The sequence below is a fragment of the Ursus americanus genome, chromosome 7 (assembly GCF_024610735.1).
Source record: "Ursus americanus isolate L20-20 chromosome 7, mUrsAme1.1.p, whole genome shotgun sequence".
Classification (NCBI taxonomy): Eukaryota; Metazoa; Chordata; class Mammalia; order Carnivora; family Ursidae; genus Ursus; species Ursus americanus.
The window spans coordinates 65,513,492-65,535,077 of record NC_142133.1 but is presented as its reverse complement, the minus strand read 5'-3'; the positions used below and the strand labels follow the sequence as shown (position 1 = coordinate 65,535,077).

Here is a 21,586-nt window from a genome sequence, read left to right as displayed (position 1 = left end):
TCCGTGGTGAATAGGGGTATGCTGGGTCGTGTTGAGGGAACTAGAGGAGGGTAGAGTTTTGGTGGACTGGAATTCTAACCACTAAGCCATTGCCACCCTCTCCTGGTTCCTCTGTCAGGTTTCCATTCTTTTTGGTATCCCTTGTTACCACCAGGCTTGGGCTGTGGCTTCTCGTCTGGGTTGGTGCCCTGAGTCACTTCCCAGGCTTAAGATTCTCTAGAACTCATGTTTGGGAGAGCACGCTAGCTCCGAATCTCTATGCCCTGGACTTCATGGCCCATCAAAGAGTATATTTTTACTGCTGTGTGGAAAATACACGGTTGAGAATGGAGCAAATTGAGCCTCTGATGGGCTCTGGGATCCCAGGCCCCCAGGTGGCTCCTGGTGGCTTAGTGGCTCTCCACAGACCCACAGATGAGCTTCTGCCCCCTGCCTTCTACAAGAGCGGTATGTGGAGCTGTCCAGGCCCATTGGCAGAGCACCTGTATATCCATTATTCACTTACTTTGATCTTTAAAGCCCCCCTCGGGCAGGTCTTATTATTATCTTATTATCTATTCTTTCCAGGTGGGGAAACTGAGTCTTAGAAAGTGAAATGCTTGCCATGCTAATCAGAGCAGGGACAGGTCTGCCTGCCTCCCAGCCTCGACTCTAGCCCCATTCCTGGCCGCCTTGTATCCAGGGAGGCCCCAGGGCCGCCTCCCCTGGCAGTTTGATGATATTGTTATCACTTAACTTTGGAACCAACATGAGGACTCACCCACGTCAGGGTAGACGGGGGCAGGAGAGCAAGTTGGGTTGCATGTGGTTTATTTCTGGATGGTTGATAAATCCCTCCTCTCTGGCATCCATGGGCAGCCTGGGCTTTTAATAAAGATGGTCGTGCCCTGCTTGCCTGTAAACTTCCCCGCTTTGGGATTAGAAGGGGCTTTGCTAAGGAGGACGATGACAAAGGGCCCCTCTGTGCGGCTCTATTTTAGAATGGTTTCCCCAGGCCCCTTGGCTTTTTAGAAGCTGGCAGCCACGTTCTCTCCGCCACATAACTCCCTTTGAGGATCATCTCCGGTCTCCATGGCAACTGCATGTCGGGAGACAGCCTGCCCTGTACTCTGGCTTTGTATTAAACACGATGAATTTAAATTGGATGCTCGGCAGTGAAGATAATCATTCTGGATTAGAGAGAAGCCTGGAGCTCCTCATTTCATAATTTTGGATGTTGGCACAATTCTCAGATTTAGCCCTATAATTCACACTCAAGCCACACCTACCTCTCTGTGTCTAAACTAGTTAGGTCCAATTTCACTTGGGCTTTTCTCCATCTTTTCACAGAGGAATCTTGGAAACAGGGAGCCCCTCAGTCAGGCCAGGGCCATCCTGAGCTCTAGAAGGGGCAGCATACTATAAAGGAAATGTGGGGGCTCTAGAAGCAGATGGACCCTCATTTATTCTGGCTGTGCTATTTCCTCTGAGTCCATTTTCTTATCTGAGAAGGAGAAGAGTAACCTCTACCCTATAGAATCATATTTTTAAAATTTTTTAATGTGCTAAAATATAACATTTACCATTTTAGCCATTTTTAAGGGTACAGGTCAGTGACATTAAGTACATACACAATGTTGTTGCTGCAATACCCCATCTCCAGGAGCGCTCGGGTGGCTCAGTTGGTTAAGCGTCTGCCTTCGGCTCAGGTCATGATCTCGGGGTCCTGGGATTGAGCCCCGCGTCAGGCTCTGCACTCAGCCAGGAGTCTGCTTCTCCTTCTCTCCCTCTGCCCCTCCACCTGCTTGTTCTCTCTCTCTCTCTCTCAAATAAATAAAATCTTTAAAAAAAAAAATCCATCTCCAGAATTTTTTCATCTTAACTGAAACTCAGTACCCATTAAATATGACTTCCCCAATTCCCCTCCCCCTCACAACTCCTGGCAACCACCATTCCACTTGTCACTGTGAACTTGACTACCCTAGGTACCTCATCTCTGTGGATTCGTACAGTATTTGTCCATTTGTGACCGGCTTATTTCATTGGGCATAATGTTCTCAAGTTTCAATTATGTTGTAACGTGAGTCAGAATTTCCTCCGTTTTAAAGGCTGGATACCATTCATCTATGCCACTATTTATTTGTCTGTGCATCACGGGACCCTTGGGTGGCTTGCACCTTTTGGCTATTAGGAATAATGCTGCTATGGACACATATATCTGTCTGAATCCTTGCTTTCAATTATAGACTCATTTTGAGGATCAAACAAGATAAGAAATGTTAAGACCACTGCACATAGTAGGCCGTCAGTAAATGTGAGTCCCTCTCCTGAAAGTGCATTCAGCCCAGACGTTAACTGCCAGAGCGGCCTGCTGGCTTCGGAAGAGTGATGTCACCTTCTCCTGAGCAAGCTGCTTCTCTCTCCCCGCAACACGCCCATCTGCCATGCCTGGGAATTAACACAATTCATTCCAGGGTTTAAAGGAAATGTCTTAACCGTGAAAATGTGCATCGTCTCATGCATGCTTTAACATTCTCCCTCCGGTTGGTATTCATGTATTCTTAGTTCCAGAAGTGAGAGAATGTTAGGGCTGATGTATATACTTCCTTATTAGTTGTCTATTTTAAGTATTTCCTCTAGGAGACCCTGAAACCAGGTGAGAACACCGCAGGCTATGAGGGTCTGGGCTTCGTTACTATTTCATGGGTATCAGATGTGTTCTTAGCATTACAGAAGAGCGGGGGATTTGGAGTAAAAATATCTAGCCCCCCGTCTTGGCCCAGCTCTAAGACACTGAGGTAGGCACACTGCTGTTGCACGTGGTGGTTGCGAAGACTTGATGAGGGGAGGACAGCTGACCCGCTCCTGGAGCACTCCGTGCATTGAGGGACAAAGGGACCAGGTCCTTGGGCTGGGGCGCAGCTCTCCAGGAGATTCTCTCTGGGTCTAGTTTCATCCGAAACCCCTAGAGTAGGAGTGACTCTCTGCTGCCTTGGGCGCCTGCAGCAGTGAGAATCCCAGAGCTCAGGAACCATCCTTCCCTGCCGGGTCCTCGGAAATGAGAGGTTCTGCCTCCAGCCCCGCCCCACGAGCGGCCCCCCGAGAGAATCAGCAAGCACCCCTTTGTACTTAGGAATTGGAGACAGAAGGGAAGGAGGAGGAGAGCTCTTGCCAGACTCCTGACCTGTGTGTGACCCAGCTGCTCCTAGCAGCAGGGCTATCAGGCTGACAGGAGGAGGGGAGGGGAGGACTTTGCTCGGAATCTCAGACCTGCTCTCCCTTCTGCAGTGCTGCTGCCGGGGGCGCTGTGCGTGCCGGGAGCTGCCAGGTGAGTGGGCGCCTGACAGGCTTACGTCAGGGCCTCCAGAGCAGAGGTGCTTGTTCACTGTCCCTGAGACCCCCACACTGCCCTGGTTTGTGCACTTAGGCCTGTGGCGGGGGGACAGCTTAATCTCTAGGGCAGCTCCCCTCTTCTTGAAGCCGTTGAGCCAGGGAGTTTCATGCCTCGGTAGGAGGGTTGCTTGGCTTCCATAACCCCATGCCGACCTGGTCTTCCTCCTGGTCTTAGCTATCCTTCCCAGTGTTCCTCCTGGTCTTAGCTCCGTCTGAATCCTCCCTCATGTGCTGCCTCTCAGAGCTCTAGCCTGGATCACCTCCTCCTCCTCACCTCGTCTCCCCGGGTGACCTGTTAGCGATGACGCCCACAGTTATAGCTACAGCCTGGACACCCTGTGCGCCTCCCCCAAACTCAGCACGTCCACCACAGCCCTGCCGCCCTCTCAGGGATCCCTCCTTCCAGGAATGGCACCCCCTCCTCTCAAGCCAGAGCTCGCTCGCCCAAGACCACAGGACTCCTCGGCAATACAGGCTGAAGGCAGGCCCAGGTCTGCCAGGCTCCAGAGTGCAGGCCTCTCCCCCCAGAGAGCTTGCCCCCACGCACTGCTACCAAGCGTAAAAATGCAAATGGCACCCTAAGTCCCAACCAAACTCTGAGCCGGCCTGAGATGCCTCCCCTTTTATTGCCCTGCTGGAGCTCTGCCTGGACCCTTTTGTGGGCCATCCCTGCCCACCTCTCCACCCCCCGGGCTCCCCACTCTCTCAGCTCTCCCGGGCTGCTTCCTCTGCCCCAGCAGCCGGCTTCCCTGGCCCCTCACGGTGTTGATTCCAGCCCCTGGGAATTTGACTCCATTTCCTGTTTTGCTAAGAGGTGTGGGATCAAAGGTCCAGCACTCTCTGATCATCTCCTCCTTTCTCCATTCCCCCACCGCTCTTGAATGGGTGCGAAGAGGGGTCCCTCCCAGCCTAACAGATACGAAGGTCAACCCTCAGTTTCCTCATCGGAGCACTGGGGGACAGTAGTGTACCTGTTTCACGGGGTCATTGTGACAGTGGAAGGGGCACAGAGCACATGCTCAGTGGGTGTCGGTTAGCATTAGTGACGTCCATCCCCATCGGAGGTCCCTCAGTCGGCTCTGTCTCAAGACGAACAAAACCCCCTTCCCTCTCCTCGTACTGTTTTCTCAGCATGAAACCTCCCTCATCATTTACCTCACCTCCCCTTCTAGCATCAAACCTAGCTGTTGCCGCTTCTTCCAGGAAACAGCTTCACATTTGTCCCTTCCATCCCCGACCCCGATCAGGGCCATCACACTGCAGCTGGCACTCCTCAGCCAGAGTATTGGAAGTCAGACTTCACCCTCTTCCTCTGCCCCGCAGCCTGCTGTGACCACAGACCTGCCCAGGGCTCAGGGTGTGACTGGCATCCTCTCTGTAAACGTGCTCCCAGGAACCCCACACTCCCTCAGCCCCCTGGGACCACCGCCTCCACAGCACACAAGCTGCTAAACTTTGCTGACCCGATGGAATCCAGGTCCGGCAGGGTCCTCACAGTTTGGACCTAACTAGACAGGTCTGCTGTCTGTCCTCCGGCTGTGCCCCCCCCCCCCCGTGCCCACCTTCCAGTATACCCAGTATAGCCTGCCTATCCAGTATATCCTTCCCTTCCTCTGGCCTTCTGCACTTGATGCTGCCACCAAAAAGAATGTTCCTTTTTTTTTTTTAAAGATTTTATTTATTTGAGAGAGCATGAGCAGGGGGAGAGGCGGAGGGAGAAGCAGACTCCCCGATGAGCAGGGAGCCCGCTCAGGGCCCCAGGATTATGACATGGACCCCGGGATCATGACCTGAGCCGAAGACAGAGGCTTAACCAACTAAGCCACCCAGGCTCCCCAAGAGGAATGTTACTTTTGATGCCTTGTGCTCTCGCAGCACTTCGACGTCATCTCTATTACAAATGAACCTTCTCCTTGTCCTGTTTGCCAACCGCATTCTAAGTACCTAAGGTGCTTACATTTCTCGCTCCTTCTGGAGCATCTGATACATGTCATGGAGGGCACATAGTGTGTGTATTAATGCTACCTACAAATTATGCTTGTTGGCCACCAACACTACTATTTATTGGGCTCCTACTATGTGCACGCACTGTGCTAAGTGCTTTACATGCATTATTTAATTAGAGTAACCCCATGGGTATATATTATTATCTTCATTTTACAGATGAGGGAATGGAGCTCAGAGATTAAACAACTTGCCCCAGTTCTTACAAGTAAGTGATGGAGCTAGGATTTAAACCTGGATCTGCCTGCCTTGAAGTCCAGTTCTTGTCACTATGCTATTTTGCCTCTAAATATAACATTAATATGCCTGTAAATGGCAGGCAGAGTGAGTGTGGGGAAAATGTCCTTTTCCCAAAATACATTGTGGATTGAAGGTTGCCTGGTTCCTCTGCAGAAAAATCAAAGAATGAAATGTGAGTTTTAGACATGGTAATGCTTTAGAGTAAGAGCATTGCAAGGTCAGACATGGGACCAGCCCCCCCCCCCCCCCCCGCCCATGGTCTGGGAGAGGCCGTGGACCTAGAAGGTAGGAGTGGAAAGAAAAAGGAAGTTTGGGAACGCAATTAATTGCAGATGTACTATTTAGAGAACACCAGTCAGCTGCAGGATGAGCTCCACAGGCTGTAAGTTATGGGTCAAGAAAAGGCTTGAGAGCTGTCTGCAGCCACAGGGACAGAAAGGGTAGCCCCAGGGAACTGATCGCACATCAGTCGGATGCCCTGTAGAAAAGCTAGGGAGTTTTTTGGTTTTGGTTTTGTTTTTTCGGAGAAAGGAGGCATTTGATAGAAAAGGGTTGGGGGTCACTGCAAAAGAGACTGGAGCGGGGGTCAGGGCGGTGGTCTGCACTCAGGCAGCCTGGAAGGGAATTGTCAGAGGAAGAGTCCGTGTCCTGAGCCCCCAGTGCGAGCTGCCTGAGTTGGTGGCGATGCTCGGTGTATTCTGTTAAGAGCCGGGTCACCGTCGATCAGGCAAGTGTAGCTAATAAAAATGTGGGACTCCTGGTTCAAAAATGGTGAAGAATTTTAAGATGATGACAGCAAAACATTCAATACCAAGCAGAGAGCCTGTCTACATGCAAGGCACTGTGGGACCACTCAGACCGCGTGCCCGCGAAGCTGGCCCTGGCTTGGGGGGCTTGTGTTTCTGGATGCAGAAGATGTGGACTGAATGCCAGGCATGGTTCTAAGCACCAAATGTGTGTCATCTCACTTGATGAAATGCTCAGGTCCTTCTTCTGGAGAGTTTCTCAAGTCCCAAGACATGGGTGGCGCGTAAGAGCTGGCTTTCCAGAGGGCCCGTGAGCAGCCGACAGCTCCCTGATGGTGAAGTTGCTCAGAGCAAGAGAGAAACCACCGAGCTAGTGATTTTTTTTTCTCTGGTACTTTGGGAGATTGTGAATAAAAGATAGAAGATCATTTTAATGTGCAAAAAGAAGTGGTTCAGCAATTCCAAGAGCTGAACCAATGCTGCCTTTTCCAGCTGCATCAGGAGATGTAGAAGTGTTTGCATCACGCTCACTAGTCAACAAAACACACCCAAATACTTGTTATTTGCCTCTCTGTGCTGGAGCATTCCCTCTTTAAAGGCTAAGTTTCCCTTGATCTATAGGTCTAGGCAGTAGCAGAGCCTGCTTTTCTGATTCCAGTCACCACCACCCCAAAACAAACTCTGTTTTCTATGCTCCGTAGGGAGCCTTCTATATGCTCCAGGAAGCCCCTCCCCCTTCCCCAGTGAAAAACCCCATGGGTTAGCTCTGGCCCAACTGCCTTTGCAATGGCAGAGCACCAAGGTCGTGCTTTGACCTATTAGTTCAGCCTTGGAACAAGCTTCTCCTTTGGAGGAGGGGTTGCGGGGCAGGGGCAGGGAGGGGTGTGGAATTGGAAGATAAAAAAACCATTGCTACTGGGATCCCAGCACAACATGGTTCGAGCTGCCGCAAAGCAGAAGGTGGTAAGAGAGTGACTCCCCAAAGAGCTTAGTCCTGACAGAGGCAGGAAGGGCCCATATACTGTCCTCTCCAATGCTGTGATGTCAGCAAATAAATCATATTTTTCTGAAATTTCTTTCCAACTTGCTGAGCATGGCCCTGGTCCATACGGAGACCCTGTGTGCCCCACAGTGGTCTGATGAACTTCTGAAGCACAAAGGCGACATTTCTATCAGGTTTTGTTGCCTTTCAGTACAAGTGCTGGCCAAGTGTGTGCCTGGAAAGGGGTCATAGAATGGATTACCATTAAGTGCCTGGGTTTTATTAGGAAACAAATGGAGGTGACATTACTGAGCATCAAATAATTCCAGATTTATCCAGCAGAATATCATAAATGTCAACAACAAATCACCGTAACCCTTTGAAATACTCAAGCTATGTTTCATCTCCTGCCAAATGTGTATCATGATGCTGTGTCTGTTGGTTAAACCAATGGTCCCAATACCCATATTAACTTAATAGTGAGAGATGTGAAGTCCCACATTCACAATAAAAACAAATGCACATGCTCAGTGGGGATGCTTGGCTGGACAGCAGTTTATGTAAAAACTTAAGGACCTGTGTCGGTAAATGGGCAGTTTTGGTCACCCACGAGGCTCCAGGTGACCCCGGTGAGCTGGCTGTTACCAGGGCCGGGCCTGTATAATTGGAGGTGCGCATGCGCCGCGAACTGGTACGGTATACCCTGAACGTGGGGACTGCTCAGGTGTGAGCGGGAATACTCAAGCACCACGTATGGTGGTAAATGTCCTTGAACTCGGAATTGAATACCTACGTGGAGGAGTATTCATACAATTAATTAAGTGAATGAAATAGATCTTAAAGATGTTGAGTTTTTAAAAAAGCAAGTTGCAAAAAGGTATGGACAGTCCAATAACATTTGCGTAAATTTTTAAATTCACAAAACAAGCATAGTTGAAGCATAAGCACATAGATGGGAGCAATTATAGCAACCTCAGGGGAGAGGGATGGAGAACAGGGCTAGAACAGGGTAGAGGGCTTTGGTTGGATTGCTTGTATTCCATTTTTTAAAATATTTTTAAAAAAAACAGTAAAAAGTGTTAAATCTGTTATGTTTAGACTAGTGGGCTCATGCCTAGGTGTTGTATTATTTTCTGTACTTTTACTGTATATTTGGAATGTTTCATAACTTTAAAAGAAAGTATTTTGAGCACATAAGCATGGCTAACTAAATTTTTTTAAGGATTTATGTATTTATTTGAGAGAGAGAGCATGTGGGGGGGGCAGGAAGGGGCAAACGGAGAAGCAAAGAGAGAATCTCAAGCTGACTCCCCACTGAGCAGGGAACTCCATGGGGCTTTATCCCAGGACTGTGAGATCATGACCTGAGCTGAAGCCAAGAGTCAGACACCTAACTGACTGAGCCACCCAGGCACCCCACATGGTTAACTAAATTTTAAATAATTTTTAGCTTCCTCCAAATTTATATTTTAAAAAGGTATTATAAATAAAGTAATATAGTCTATTAAATAAATTTCAGGAAACTAGAGAAAATAAATAACTCAGACTCTCATCACTCAAAACAGTCCTTGTTAATGTTTTGGTATATTTCCTCCCATGTTTTTCCTTGTGTGGGTGCCTGTGTGTTTAAACATACTTCTCAGCATCTTGGGTACACATATTGAATTCTGCCTTTTTCGCTCATTATAGTATCACCCTTTTTCCGTGTTATGACTTAGACTCTGTGAACATCATTTCTGTTGACTTCCATTAAACATTGTCCACAGCTTGCTTAACCCACACCATTTAGCAGAAGACCAGGAACGCTCAGCAGTCACACAGCCCCATATTCACAAACATAATCCCTTTGAAAGCCTCAGGAGCAGGATTGGGTCGTGCTCTCTGTTGATTTCTACAAGGCTGTTTTGTGTGGGATGACAGTAAAAAGGTCTGTCACATCTGTGATATCACACTCCCAGGAAGACAGAGCTTGTTGGCATTCATCCCGTGGGTTGGAACTGTACGTATTTTAAAGCCAGCTCTGTGTTTATCTTGCCTGAGAGGAGACAAGTGCTTGTACATCCTTGTGCATCTAGCATCTGGTCTGGGCTCCTGAACCTGCAGCTGGGGGAGTATTTGCTGATCCTGTTAAACTCTTGTTTTGAGGCCGGAGGTAATAGCAGAAATAATTATTCCAGATATTTATGTGCCCCTTCCCAGCTTGCAGATGCTCTCACATCCATTGCCACCGGATCTTCCCTGGGCCCCCTCGAGGTGAGGTGCAGAGCGGGCACACAGCTGGCCCTGGATTCCAGCCAGTAAGTGGGAAAGTCAGCACTGCCGTCTGGGGACACCTACCAGAACTCTTCAGTTACTGTCCTTAGACTCAGGCAAGAGGGGCCATGTCTGTCCAGACCCCACTGTCCTCTTCTAGACTCACGGTCCCTAGAATTCCCTAACGAATGGTCCTGAGCACTTCCAGGACCTATGCAAGCTTGAGTCTGTCCTCCTGGGGGTCAGACTACCAGTGTGTGCACGCCTGGGTCCAAGGACAGCATTTTGCAGGGAGTGAGCAGATCTTAGACCCGCAGCCTGTAGGACGAACCCAGGGTCAGGGGTGTGAGCTGGGGCAGGTGCAAAGACTGAAGGCCAACATCCCCTGCTATGTAGCTCAGAGCTGCAAGGACTCCCAAGAGCTCTAAATTCAGGCCTGGCCTTCTCGGCCATATATTTATTTGTCAGAGTAGTAGGGGGATAGAATGTATTCTGTGTAACAGTTAGCTTGATCTTCAGCACTCCTTTTCTACTCTTGCTCTGGGACCCACAGATCTTAAGAACAGTCCTGGCTCTCTTATCATACTGTGCTGTTTCCAGGTCCCCCTTTTTCTGTCCAAGGCCACAGACACACTGAGGGGAATGCACAGGAAAGCAATCTAGAACCAATAAAACAATTAAGTGTATAAAATAAAACAATTCAGTGTATAAATCCCAATATCCGACACACCCCATGTCCACGTGTAAAGGCAAGAAATGCATTTCAGGGCAGAAGAGAGTACAACCACCTGCTGTAAGGATGAATCAGCCTGGCACATCCAGCCGGATCACAAATAGAAGGCAGCTAGTAAAGCTACAATCTGCTGCTCTTCCCCTTCTCCCATTTCCCTGCTCCCCCACCCCCTTCGCGGTTCCCCCTTCCTGTACCACAGAACTACTGCCCTCTGTTGGTTGCTTTAAGCCATGCAAGAAGTCGGACCCCTGACCTCCTGACAACACAGGGAGTTAGTTGTCTCACTGGCCCAGCCAGGGTCAGCGTGGAAAACCTGTGTTGCAAGAGTTTTCATTTTAATTCTTGTTTGGCCACTGAACTAATTTTTCTTTCAGTTCCCCATTCCCCAGTAATATTTCTGATTTGTGATCAAGGATTTGACTGACCAGAGAAGCATGAAATCATTAAGACAATTTCATGTCCTGTTTTTCTCCCCTACAGAAAACAGAGATAAACAGCGAAAGTCTGGATAAACACACACATTAGGACAGACTTCAGTCAGTCCGTTTTATTCGAGATGTTTCACTTGACTTTCCCAACCATCCAGCAAGGAAGCTAATTTAGGTAAAGCTTAGAGAGGCTAAGTAGCTATTAGAGTAGCTATTATAGGGAAAGCATCTCAGAGAGGTTAAGTAATGTGGCTGAGGTCATCCAGCTGGGAGATGGCGACCGGGGACTCAAATTTGGGCCCAAATAGAAGGACGGGTTTCATCCAAACTTCTACCCATCGGAAAAAGAGAATCACCTATCAGAGCCTTCACAAAGTAGTGGAGCCCTCTCTTAATTATTATTCTATTTTGATGAAGTTTTGTTTGGGAACACACATTAGCCTGGAACAGCCTTTGGTCAATGCTAGTTCTGGAAGCTTGTGCTGTTCACCCAACCAAACTGGTTTAAAAAAAATATGTGTGGGGGAAGTGGATCTTTAATATAGATTTAGTAATTATTCCTGGAGGTTTGTTTGTTTGTTTGTTTGTTTGTTTGTTTGTTTTCTACAAGTGAGGCTTTTTAAGAATTTCTCTCTAAGTGGTATCTTGTGGAGATTGTGACTAGGATAATTTATCACTGATAAATCATACAGGGACCTAAAAAGTGCTCTATCTCAAACAAGATAAATAGAAATGAACGTAATGTGCTTGGAAAAACTGAAGACATAACCTCCCATGTGGAAAGTGCCTATGAAAACTTTGATTAAAATTGTTTCATGAAGGGGCGCCTGGGTGGCTCAGTCCATGAAGCATCTGCCTTCGGCTCAGGTCATGATCCCAGGGTCCTGGGATCGAGCCCCGTGTCGGGCCCTGCTCAGTGGGGAGAATTCTGCTTCTCCCTCTCCCTCTGCCCCTCCCCGCTGCTTAGGCTCTATCAAATAAATTAAAAAATTTTTTTAAATAAATAAATAAAATTGTTTCATGCAATATGAGAAAATAAAACAAAATGATATATCCAAATTAACACTTCCTTCATTAGGATTTAAATACGTCTGGGTGACTAAATAAATATTATAAATAGACATATTACATTCAACGTTTGGTTGTGTCATCTCTCTATTCAAGATGGCCAGAATCGTTGGCGGTGGGGGGAATCAGCTCTTCGGGAAGGTGACGCTGGCCTCGGGCTCGGGTAACACCCTAAGCGGTTTTTCCAAAGCGCCGAGCCACAACCCAAGATGAGGAAGAAGCAGGTTTGGGTGCTGGATCCACAGTGGCGGTGAGGGTCACACACTGGCTCGAGCGTGTCTGGCTCCTTACAGTTTCCCAAGCGTTGCTGCATTGGCGACTCACAGCCTCTTGCTTGATAGGGTCAGTGGTTGGCCTGAACGTCCCCCCAAGGACCCCGGGCCTCCCTGCGGCAGTGACTCGGATGTGGGAAGGGATGTGACAAGACTGCTTTTCCCGTCCCCCGCAGGCGGCACTGGTTGGAGGCACCACCATGGTCATCGGCCACGTCCTGCCCGATAAGGAGACCTCCCTCGTGGACGCCTATGAGAAGTGCCGGAGTCTGGCCGACCCGAAGGTCTGCTGTGACTACGCCCTGCACGTGGGGATCACCTGGTGGGCACCCAAGGTAACGGTGCTGGCTGGAACCCCAAAAGAAGAATGAGTGCTCTTGGAGGCAGAGGGGCCATTTGGTCGGAGTCGACTAGGGTGGAGTGCTCTCCCACAGGTGTGGGAACCCCCAGCTTAGCCCCCCCCAAATGCCAGAAGAAAAAACGCTTGATTCCACAAGGGGGTGAGAAGGCTTGTTCTGCTTAATTTAAAGGACCAGTTTTCCAGCAGACACACATGGCCTAAGACCAGAGGCGTGGGGAGCGCCGAGTCCTTGCTCGGCCCACAGCAGCATCTCTGGATGCCAGTGGCACCTAAGGGGGCTGCTGCTGAGTAGCGGGCTTGGCAAGAGTCAGGCTCCAAGGGTCCTGTCGTTTTGGTGCTGGAAGGGACAGCGTAGCCCTGAGGGCTCGGAACAGAACAGAGGGTGCTGTCCAGGCTCAGTGCTGCCTGGAACAAATGGACAGGGCCACTTCCTCCCTCTCGAGCCCAGGCCCCGCTCCGAGAGCCCGGAGGCTGCTCCTGGCCGGCTGGCTGAGGCCGGCTCCCAACAGCCGTTTCTCACTTCTGCCTCTGTGGCCCTCCCACTGCCCCAGGCCCCGGGGCCAGGCCCTGGAGTCCCACCTCCTTGCTCTTCCTAAAAACAGATAGGCGTTTAGATTTTGCTTCGTTTCTGGAGTTCTATTGCTTATTACCCCAGGGAAGCAGGCTGGGTGTTTGTTCTTTCATCAATTCTGTATTAATCACCATGTGCCTGTACTTGTGTGGGTGCCCTAGAATCATAAAAATAAACAAGCATCGGGGCGCCAGGCTGTCTCCGTCCGTAGAGCGTGCAGCTCTTGATCTCAGAGTCCTGAGTTCAAACTCCACATTGGGCATGGAATCTAATTTAAAAAAAACAAGCATTAAGACATTTTACAAAGTTCTTCAGCTGTGGAGCCTGGCTTAAAGGGCCATTCCTTCCCAGATGGTAATTAAAAGCCTCATGGACTTCTGCCCTTGGGTTTTAGCTGTGAGTGTGGGGCTCACCCAGTGTCCTCCATTATTTCCGACCTGGTCCTCGAAGGCCCCCCAAGCCTCACACCATGAAGATCTCCCTCATGGTATTGGGTTAAGGCACAGGCCACCCTGAATGTCAGTTAGCCCTTACCACAGGTGGGGGTTTTCTTTATTTTGGACACCCTCCTGGGTGGATGGACCCTACCCCGAGCCTCTCTAGTCCCTCCCCCTGGAGTGGGCCTGGAATAGAGCGTCCATTCCGATCCTCAGTCACATCTTTAGGTCCCCGGAGGTTGTGGGGACTTCCACGCCTCTAGAAGTTCAAATTCTTTTTTGTTATTACCAAAAAATTTCTATCTATAGATTTTAAAAATGGGAAAGAAGCCCATCATCTGGTCACCCCCCAACACAACCACTATTGTAGCTTATTGCCTTCCAGTTTTGTTTTTTTTTCATATGTGCTTTTCACACAGTAACTCTTTCATGTAAGTGGGAGCGTTCTCGGTTTGGCTGCACGGTCTTCATGACCATCAGGGCAGTGGCCACCTCACATCCTGCCGAGGAGATAAACCTCACTTTATATTCCTATTGTCAGACCAATGTTGCTTCCATTTTTCCTATTATAAATAATATAGGGATGAATCTCCTTAGTCACGTAGCTTTGTTCATGTTCCTAAATTAGATTTTCCCCTGGGTCTCAGGATTTGTTTTTATTTTATTTTTTTTAGATTTTATTTTTAGGTAATGTCCATGCCCAACCTGGGGCTTGAACCCACAACCCCGAGATCAAGAGTCACACGCTCCACTGACTGAGCCAGCCAGGCACCCCAGCGCTCAGGATTTTTAGCATTATTGTGCCTTCTTTGTAATACCACTTCCATTACGAGGGCAGGGGGCACAGGCCGTGGGAGTAAAAGATGTTAGTGCATTTACCAAGAAGACTGGCTTGGAGTCAGAAACACAGGACACGCCTCTGGGACAGCAGAAGCAAGCCTGGACAGTAACAATATAGTTCCTATGTTTGTGTCGCACTTGACAGTTTTCAAAGTACTTCTGCATCCGTTTGCTCACGTGACCTCATAGCCGCAGCCTGTGAGGAAGTGAGATGCTGCGAGGTGGCGGGTGGTCATATGGTCACTCCGCCAACTGACCCACAACTCCTCCATCCTGGGCCGGCATCCGCCAGTCAGCCTCTTGAACACCTGTACTCACGTGGCATTGCTTTGCGTTTTGCTCTCCAGGTGAAAGCAGAAATGGAGACACTGGTGAGGGAGAAGGGTGTCAACTCATTCCAGATGTTCATGACCTACAAAGACTTGTATATGCTTCGGGACAGTGAGCTGTATCAGGTGTTGCATGCGTGCAAGGACATTGGAGCCATCCCCCGAGTCCACGCTGAGAATGGGGAGCTCGTGGCCGAGGCAAGGCAATAGAGAATATTGGGGAGGAGGGAGGCTGGGGCACCAGTACAGACAGTTCTCAGGGGGATTCCTGAGCAGCCATCACCAGCCCGTGCTTTTGTTCAGACAAAATAAGTTATAAAAGAAGGTGTGAGATGTTGACACCCCAGATGACAAATCTTAGGCCAGAAAATCCAAACTTGTCTACTGTCTGTAAAACAAAAATCTCTTTACAGTCCAAAATGGTTTCTGAGTCTTAGATAATGAAATGATGTCTTCATTCTAATGATAGGATATTTAAATTCCATTATAGCAAAAGAATTTGGAGCACCTCTAAGAAGTATTTCTAATGAGATTTGACATCAAAATAAATGAGAGTCAGCTCTCTGCTTTCCTGTTACCCCGCCACCCCCACCCCAGAGGAGCTGAGATATTATTAGCAATCTCCTCACTGGTGGATGAGCCCCTTTGTACTACTGGAAATTAAATAGGACACTTGGGAAGGGTTAATCTAGGTGTTGCTGGAAGCTAGAGATTTGACTAGACTTTCAGTGGGGGCAATTCTGACTTTCAGACCGACTGTCTTGGATGTCCCAAAATTACACAACTGTAATTTTAAGAGGAAAAAAAATGTTCAATCCTTATGAAGTGAGACTCAAGACTTATTGCAAGGGAGCCCAGTACTGATTCTGTCCTTTCTGGAAGATGAATACTACAGAAGTGAGAAGAGTAGCAAGCCTATTGGAATGGGCTGTGTCCAGCATATTTTAGTGCCCCTGGGGTTTGTGATTTTCTCGTATCTGCATGGTTCTCTCAGTTTTCTGTCTTTTATTCAGGGTGCCAAGGAGGCGCTAGATTTGGGTATCACAGGCCCAGAAGGAATCGAGATCAGCCGCCCAGAAGAGGTGAGGAAAACTTTCTGTGCCTCTTGTCAGCTTCTTTCCTATGAATTCACAGAATCTTTAGGATAGAAGAGACATTAGCAAATATAAGTTATATATTATCGCTTTCTCCATGGGTGAAATTCTCTTCCGGAAGCTTTTCAGGGAACAGCCTCCTCCCTGCTGAGGCTGACGTGGCCTTGAGCTTCCTTGGGAAAGACAATTTGGGGGAAACCAGACCCACCTGATTTGATTCTGATTTCAGGGATCTGAGGGAGACAGCAGGGGTGGCCTTCCCCAAAATTGAACAGGGGGTGGGGTGGGGGGGAGAAAAGACAGAGTGAAAGGGCCTTCAGGTGTTAGAAGAAATTCCAGGGGCGCCTGGGTGGCTCAGTAGTTAAGCGTCTGCCTTCAGCTCAGGTCATGATCCCAGGGTCCTGGGATCGAGCCCCGCATCAGGCTCCCTGCTCGGCAGGAAGCCTGCTTCTCCCTCTCCCACTCCCCCTGCTTGTGTTCCTTCTCTAGCTGTCTCTCTCTGTCAAATAAATAAATAAAATCTTTTAGAAAAAAAGAAAAAAAGAAATTCCAGACTATAAGCCAGTGATTCAGCGTTTTCCGAATGAGATCCCTCTGAGCATCTGAGGAAAACTTTGGACCCTTCCCACCAGAAACCAGAGGCACACTCATGTGCGTGCTCTCTGCCCCTTATTACCCTGTGACCCACGCGATGGTAACGGAAAGCCCTGCCATCCCTCTGCCCTGTGGTTTTATCCTTGCTCAGTGTTGCAGGGCGTCCACACACATCCCCGATAGTCCCCCTCCCTGCTAGAGAATTCTGCTCCGGAGGGCCCACACTGGACAAATAATGCCTTCTTGTCCTGTGACCCTGTTCAGACATCCTCCGCCATTTCTTGAGGAGAAAGCTATTTTCCATTTCTTCAGAGCCTTCTCTGAAGGCAGAGTGGTGGCTGGATGTCCATGAGGGACGAGGAGCCAGAGATAGGATGTGAGGGCACTGCCATCTGTCAGACAAGGCCCTGAGCGTGCCTGTGAGAACAGGAGTAGGCGGGTAGGCACAGGCCTGGGCTTTGTTCAGTTATCGGAGAGCAAGAGCAAGGCTTTGACTGTAGGGTATTAATAGCATGAGTCAACACTGTCATCGTCTACTGGTTAAAGGCTCCACACCGGGGGAGAGTTTGCTCTCTGGAGGACCTTTGGCAACGTCTAGCGATGTTTTCAGTTGTCCCACCTGGGCTGGTACTGCTGGCATGTAGTGGGTAGAGGTAAAGGATGCTGCTTCAGGAGCCTGCGGTGCCCAGACAGCCCCCACCGTGAGGAATTACCTGACTCACAACGTCCACAGTGCTGAGGTTCGGAAACCCGGGTCTGGGTTAACTTCCAGTGCGGTGTTAGTGAGTATGGTTCCTTTGCTGCCATGCTGAGGTGGCTGTGGAGAGAATACACCAGAAAACACAGAGATGGGATTCTAGGTTTCCTTCTGCTTTTGTTTTGTTGCCTTTTATTTGAGGCCTGAGTAGCATCGAGCGAGGATATGCCTGTCGTACTAACTCCTCAGATTCTCTCGGTGAGCAGAGCGGCTGGAGCGTGGAGCTCCTGGGCTGCAGCCCCTGTGGGTGCGGTGGACCCTTCCACCTCTTGTGTTGAATATTCCAGCACTTTCTACAAAGTGGGCTCTTGAGCAGATGTGGGCTTACTTGGGAGAGATGGTGAAGGTTGTTTCCTTCGTGTCCTTTGTTTCTAACAGCTGGAAGCTGAAGCCACTCACCGAGTTATCACCATTGCAAACAGGGTGAGTAGACCCCGGCTTGCCCTCAACCCATTCTTGACTTTGGGATCAGAAGCCAGACTCTTCAGTCTACACGGTGGGGTCCCATTCTGCCCTGGCTGCCAACACCATGCCTGACTCGCAGGGCCCCAGAACCGTTGGCTGGGTAAATGCTGTTTGTTCCCACAGACCTGGCAGAAGTCCTTTCCGCCAGCTCTCTCTCCCACCCCCTTGAGCTTGCTGGGTCTGGCTTCACTGCTCAAGTGGAAATGGCTCCCATGGGCGGCAGGTGGGTTTGGGCGCCACAGAGCCCCCCTGCGATTGAACTCTGCTTCCGGTAGAGGAATTTGGTAGATGTTTGCTTAGAAAACCGTGATTTAAACCTCTGCCTCTGGACCACTTAGAAGTTTTCCTTGGTATCGCTCAGGGTCTGGGGGTGCAGACGCAGTGTGGTGGTGGGAAGCGAGCAAGGGTTGTGAGGCCTTTACCAAATACAAGCTCTCAGCATATGCAAATCACTCAACCACTCTGATGCACTATTTTGTTATCAAAATCAGAGTGGTAATATTCCTTCGCACGGGATGGTTGTGAGGCTCAGAGGGGGCAGAGCAGGAAAGGCACTTTACAAACAGCCAAGCGCTAGACCAAGGTTATTTCCCCTTCTAGAAGATCAGCGTAGAGTTCGATTTGCTCAGAGAATCTGAACCCTCACGTTTTCTAAGTGTGGTGCCTGGACCAGCAGCATTGGCATTTGTTGGAAGTTTAGAAATGCAAATTCTCAGGCCTGTGCAGACCTCTTGAATCAGAAACGGGGGGAGGGGGTAGTTGCCCAGCCATCTGTTTTAAATAGCCTACCCCTGATTCTAGGGGGCACTCATGCTCCAGAACCTCTCCTCTGGAAAGACATGGACTCCCCCCAAGGGTGTAAGCCTGAGGGGTGGTGTTAGGAACAGCAGGGGAAACACAGAGGTTGGAGGCCCGGCAGATCTCAGAATTAGCGAAGTTGTGCCAAGCGCACGCCGCGTTGGGCCAGTTCCTAAGCTCTCTGTCCTCTCATTTTGATGAGCAGAGAAGGCATCAGAATAACATTTGGGAAAAATTGTCCATGAGCAATTTACAAGTCTGGGCGCTGGACAAGGACATCGTTTTACTGGCGCAATGAGAGTTACAATATCAATTACTCCCTGACAGAAACTTACTCCAGAGTAAGGAAAGATCTGAACAGCACAAGGCCAGCTTCCTGTTTTTTAGCTTAAACATATGCCCAGAGGAGCGAAGCCATGGACCATTGCCGTCCGGCTAATCGATACTATAATCCAGGTGTCCAAGACCAGTCCTGTCGGACGTAGACTCTGAACCCAGAACCTCCTGTATTCTGTTTCCTGCCCAGGGTGCATTCTCTCTGCCGATAAAGCCGCCCTCACCCGGCGGGCTTTGTCATTTTAGATGCAGAGTATAATCCACGACTGTCTCTAGGTCTTCACACTCACAAACAGAAAACAGTCGCTTGTTTTATGTTGTAAATCATCTTGATTTCGGCCGACTTCCTGCCCTGACATTCGCACTGGGCTCTGCGGCTGGGTGCTGCCTGCCTCCTCCCTGCTTCACACGGTCCGTGCTCTGGCCGCCAGCCCCGCGTTCCCGGTGGAAGACCCTCCCGCCGAGAGTGGGGCTGAGAGACACAGGGGGAGATGCCGGGGCCAGGACCGGTGTGGCTGGGGCTGTGCTCGTGCGCGGCAGGTGCGTGGGCTTGATGTGCTCTCCTTCCCGCCGGGTTTCCTTATTTAGACTCACTGCCCGATCTACCTGGTCAACGTGTCCAGCATCTCGGCCGGTGACGTTATCGCAGCTGCTAAGATGCAAGGTGAGTCCTGGGGCCAGAATAGCCAGTGCGCATGTGTGGTGGGATTGCAGCCCTCCGGGGCCAGCCAGCCCAGTGTATGCCCTGTTGTCTCCTGTCACCGTCGGAAGCACTCTGCACTAGCCTGGGTTCAGTGCCTTAGAACCAGTGTTTTCCTCTGCACGAGTATCTGTCCCCTCCCCTGGGTCTGGTCAAATTTTCCAAGTTTTCAGGCAACTCATTAATTGCTATCTTTTTTGGTCTCTTGGATTTTACTAGCGGTTGCCTTGGTAACCGACATAAAATCCTGGACCAGTTCCAATGGACATTTCAGGGGATGCTTGGGAAGTCCCTGGAGGAATAACAGCATATGAGCCCAACTTCCGCCGCAGCCCTGTCCCCAGCACCCTGTGTACAAGCCCCGGGGCACCTGTGTGTCTGCTGTTGCTGAGCACCAGACAGCGCCTGGAGGTTTCTATATGTGCTTGTGGTCTCGGTCCGGCTCAGGGTGCCAGTGAGGTCCTGCTAACAGGAGAAACAAAGGCACAGTCATAGACCTGGGGATATGAATCAGAGCAAGGGTTCCCAGCCTGTGAGATCTCGCCTCCCGCCTCTCCCCTAGTGGGAGCCCCTTGCGTGTCCCACCTGCACTGTTGCCCCCTTCCCTCCCAGCAGTGCCCCGCAGCACCAGTGCTCTAGCCAAACCGTGCTCCTCCAAGCGCCCCTCAGCGCTGCCCCTCCTCAGCGGCCCTGCCCTTCTCTTCTTGTCTGGAGCCAGCCTGGTGAGACGGAGCACTCTGGCCTTGAACCCAGCTGTGCACTCAAACACCCTCGTGAGCTCGGACAAGTCCCTTCCTCTCTCCGACTTCGGCTCCTTCACTGAGGACCATTCAGAGCCATGACCTCACTGGTCGCTGGCTTCATAGTTACGGTCTGACCTTTCTTCTTGCAGGGAAGGTTGTGCTGGCCGAGACCACCACGGCGCATGCCACGCTCACCGGCTTGCACTACTACCACCAGGACTGGTCCCACGCGGCCGCCTACGTCACGGTGCCTCCCCTGAGACTGGACACCAACACGTCCACCTACCTCATGAGCCTGCTGGCCAAGTAAGACGCTTGCGGAGAGCGCTGTGGCCCCAGAGCGCATTGTTACCCCGTAATAGCGGCCTTCCCAGCGATCTGTAGCTCTTCGCGGTGGTGCTGTAGCGGCCCCGCATCCGACTTAGAGCTCATTTCGTTGTGCCCGTGGGATGACTTTGCCCTTCTCCAGAGCCCGTCAGCTAATCGCCATCCCATGGGGCTTCCCTGACCACTTGATTTGGAATGAGAGCTTCTGACGTGTAAGAGCCAAGAGCATATAGAAAAGTGTGAACAGTGGTGATTCAGAATTTCAAGGGACATTGCTTTTTACGCTGAAGACCACTGCAGGGCTGTGGGATGTGTCCCAGAATATACGTGGACCTTTCTGTCTCTTTGTTCTTCACTCTCCCTCCTCAGTGTTTTGCATGTGTCTCCCTCCTTTCTTTCCTCTTTTCCCTTTACCTTCTGTCCTCTCTCCCTCTTTCCCCTCACCCTCCCCTTCCAGATCTCCTTTCCTCCAGTTTCCTTTTGTCTGACACTACTTTTCCCACGTGATCCGAATCTAAAGGCAAAGGTTTAACCAACAGTCTGAATTCAGAGGGACACAAACACGAAAAGCTTTTGTTTCGTCCCAAACTGTTTGCAGCTTCTTTCCTTTAGTAACATTTTGGGTAGAATCCGTTGCTTTCTCTCCCTTTTGGTGACTAAAGTCCAGTCTAGTTTAAACATCCATCTCCTCCCTTCCCCGTGCCCAGTTCGGGGCTGGGGGATTCTTCTCCAAACCCAAACACCAGCCTATACTCCTGCTTCTCAGGCAGAAAGTGACTGTCCTTTGGGGCCCTCCCTGGGCAGGGCACATGGCCGGTGTGGGCTCTCTTCTGCCTCCCTCACACAATCCCCTGCTCCGGGAGATGGAGTCCAGCTTGACCTCTTCCTCCTGCACCTTCCTAGCTTCCAGAACTAGTGGTGTCCCCGCAAACGAGGACCCTGGAAGGCAGCTCAAGCCTGGTCACCTTCTACAGTGTCTCGGGCCCAGCAAGAGCTCACCCAGCTTTGCCACTTTCTACAGTGGCAGGGTAGGCTGTCCCCATCCCACTGGCTCTCCTCACTCAGGCTCGGGGTGGGTCCACTGATTCACCTCCCAGGCAAATGCCCACTATGATCACCTCTGTTCTCCGTGGGTG

At 50.2% G+C, this 21,586-nt stretch overlaps 1 protein-coding gene across 1 annotated transcript in view; it reads left to right on the top strand.

The window, feature by feature from the left end:
• DPYSL5 (dihydropyrimidinase like 5) overlaps nt 1–21,586 on the top strand; it is a 91,295-nt gene that overhangs the window by 51,877 nt on the left and 17,832 nt on the right. The window contains exons 3-8 of the mRNA XM_045809236.2: nt 12,275–12,433; nt 14,655–14,834; nt 15,650–15,718; nt 17,460–17,504; nt 19,269–19,344; nt 20,273–20,429. Coding sequence (XP_045665192.1) covers nt 12,275–12,433; nt 14,655–14,834; nt 15,650–15,718; nt 17,460–17,504; nt 19,269–19,344; nt 20,273–20,429 — 686 coding nt within the window. The remainder of the gene's footprint in view (nt 1–12,274; nt 12,434–14,654; nt 14,835–15,649; nt 15,719–17,459; nt 17,505–19,268; nt 19,345–20,272; nt 20,430–21,586) is intronic.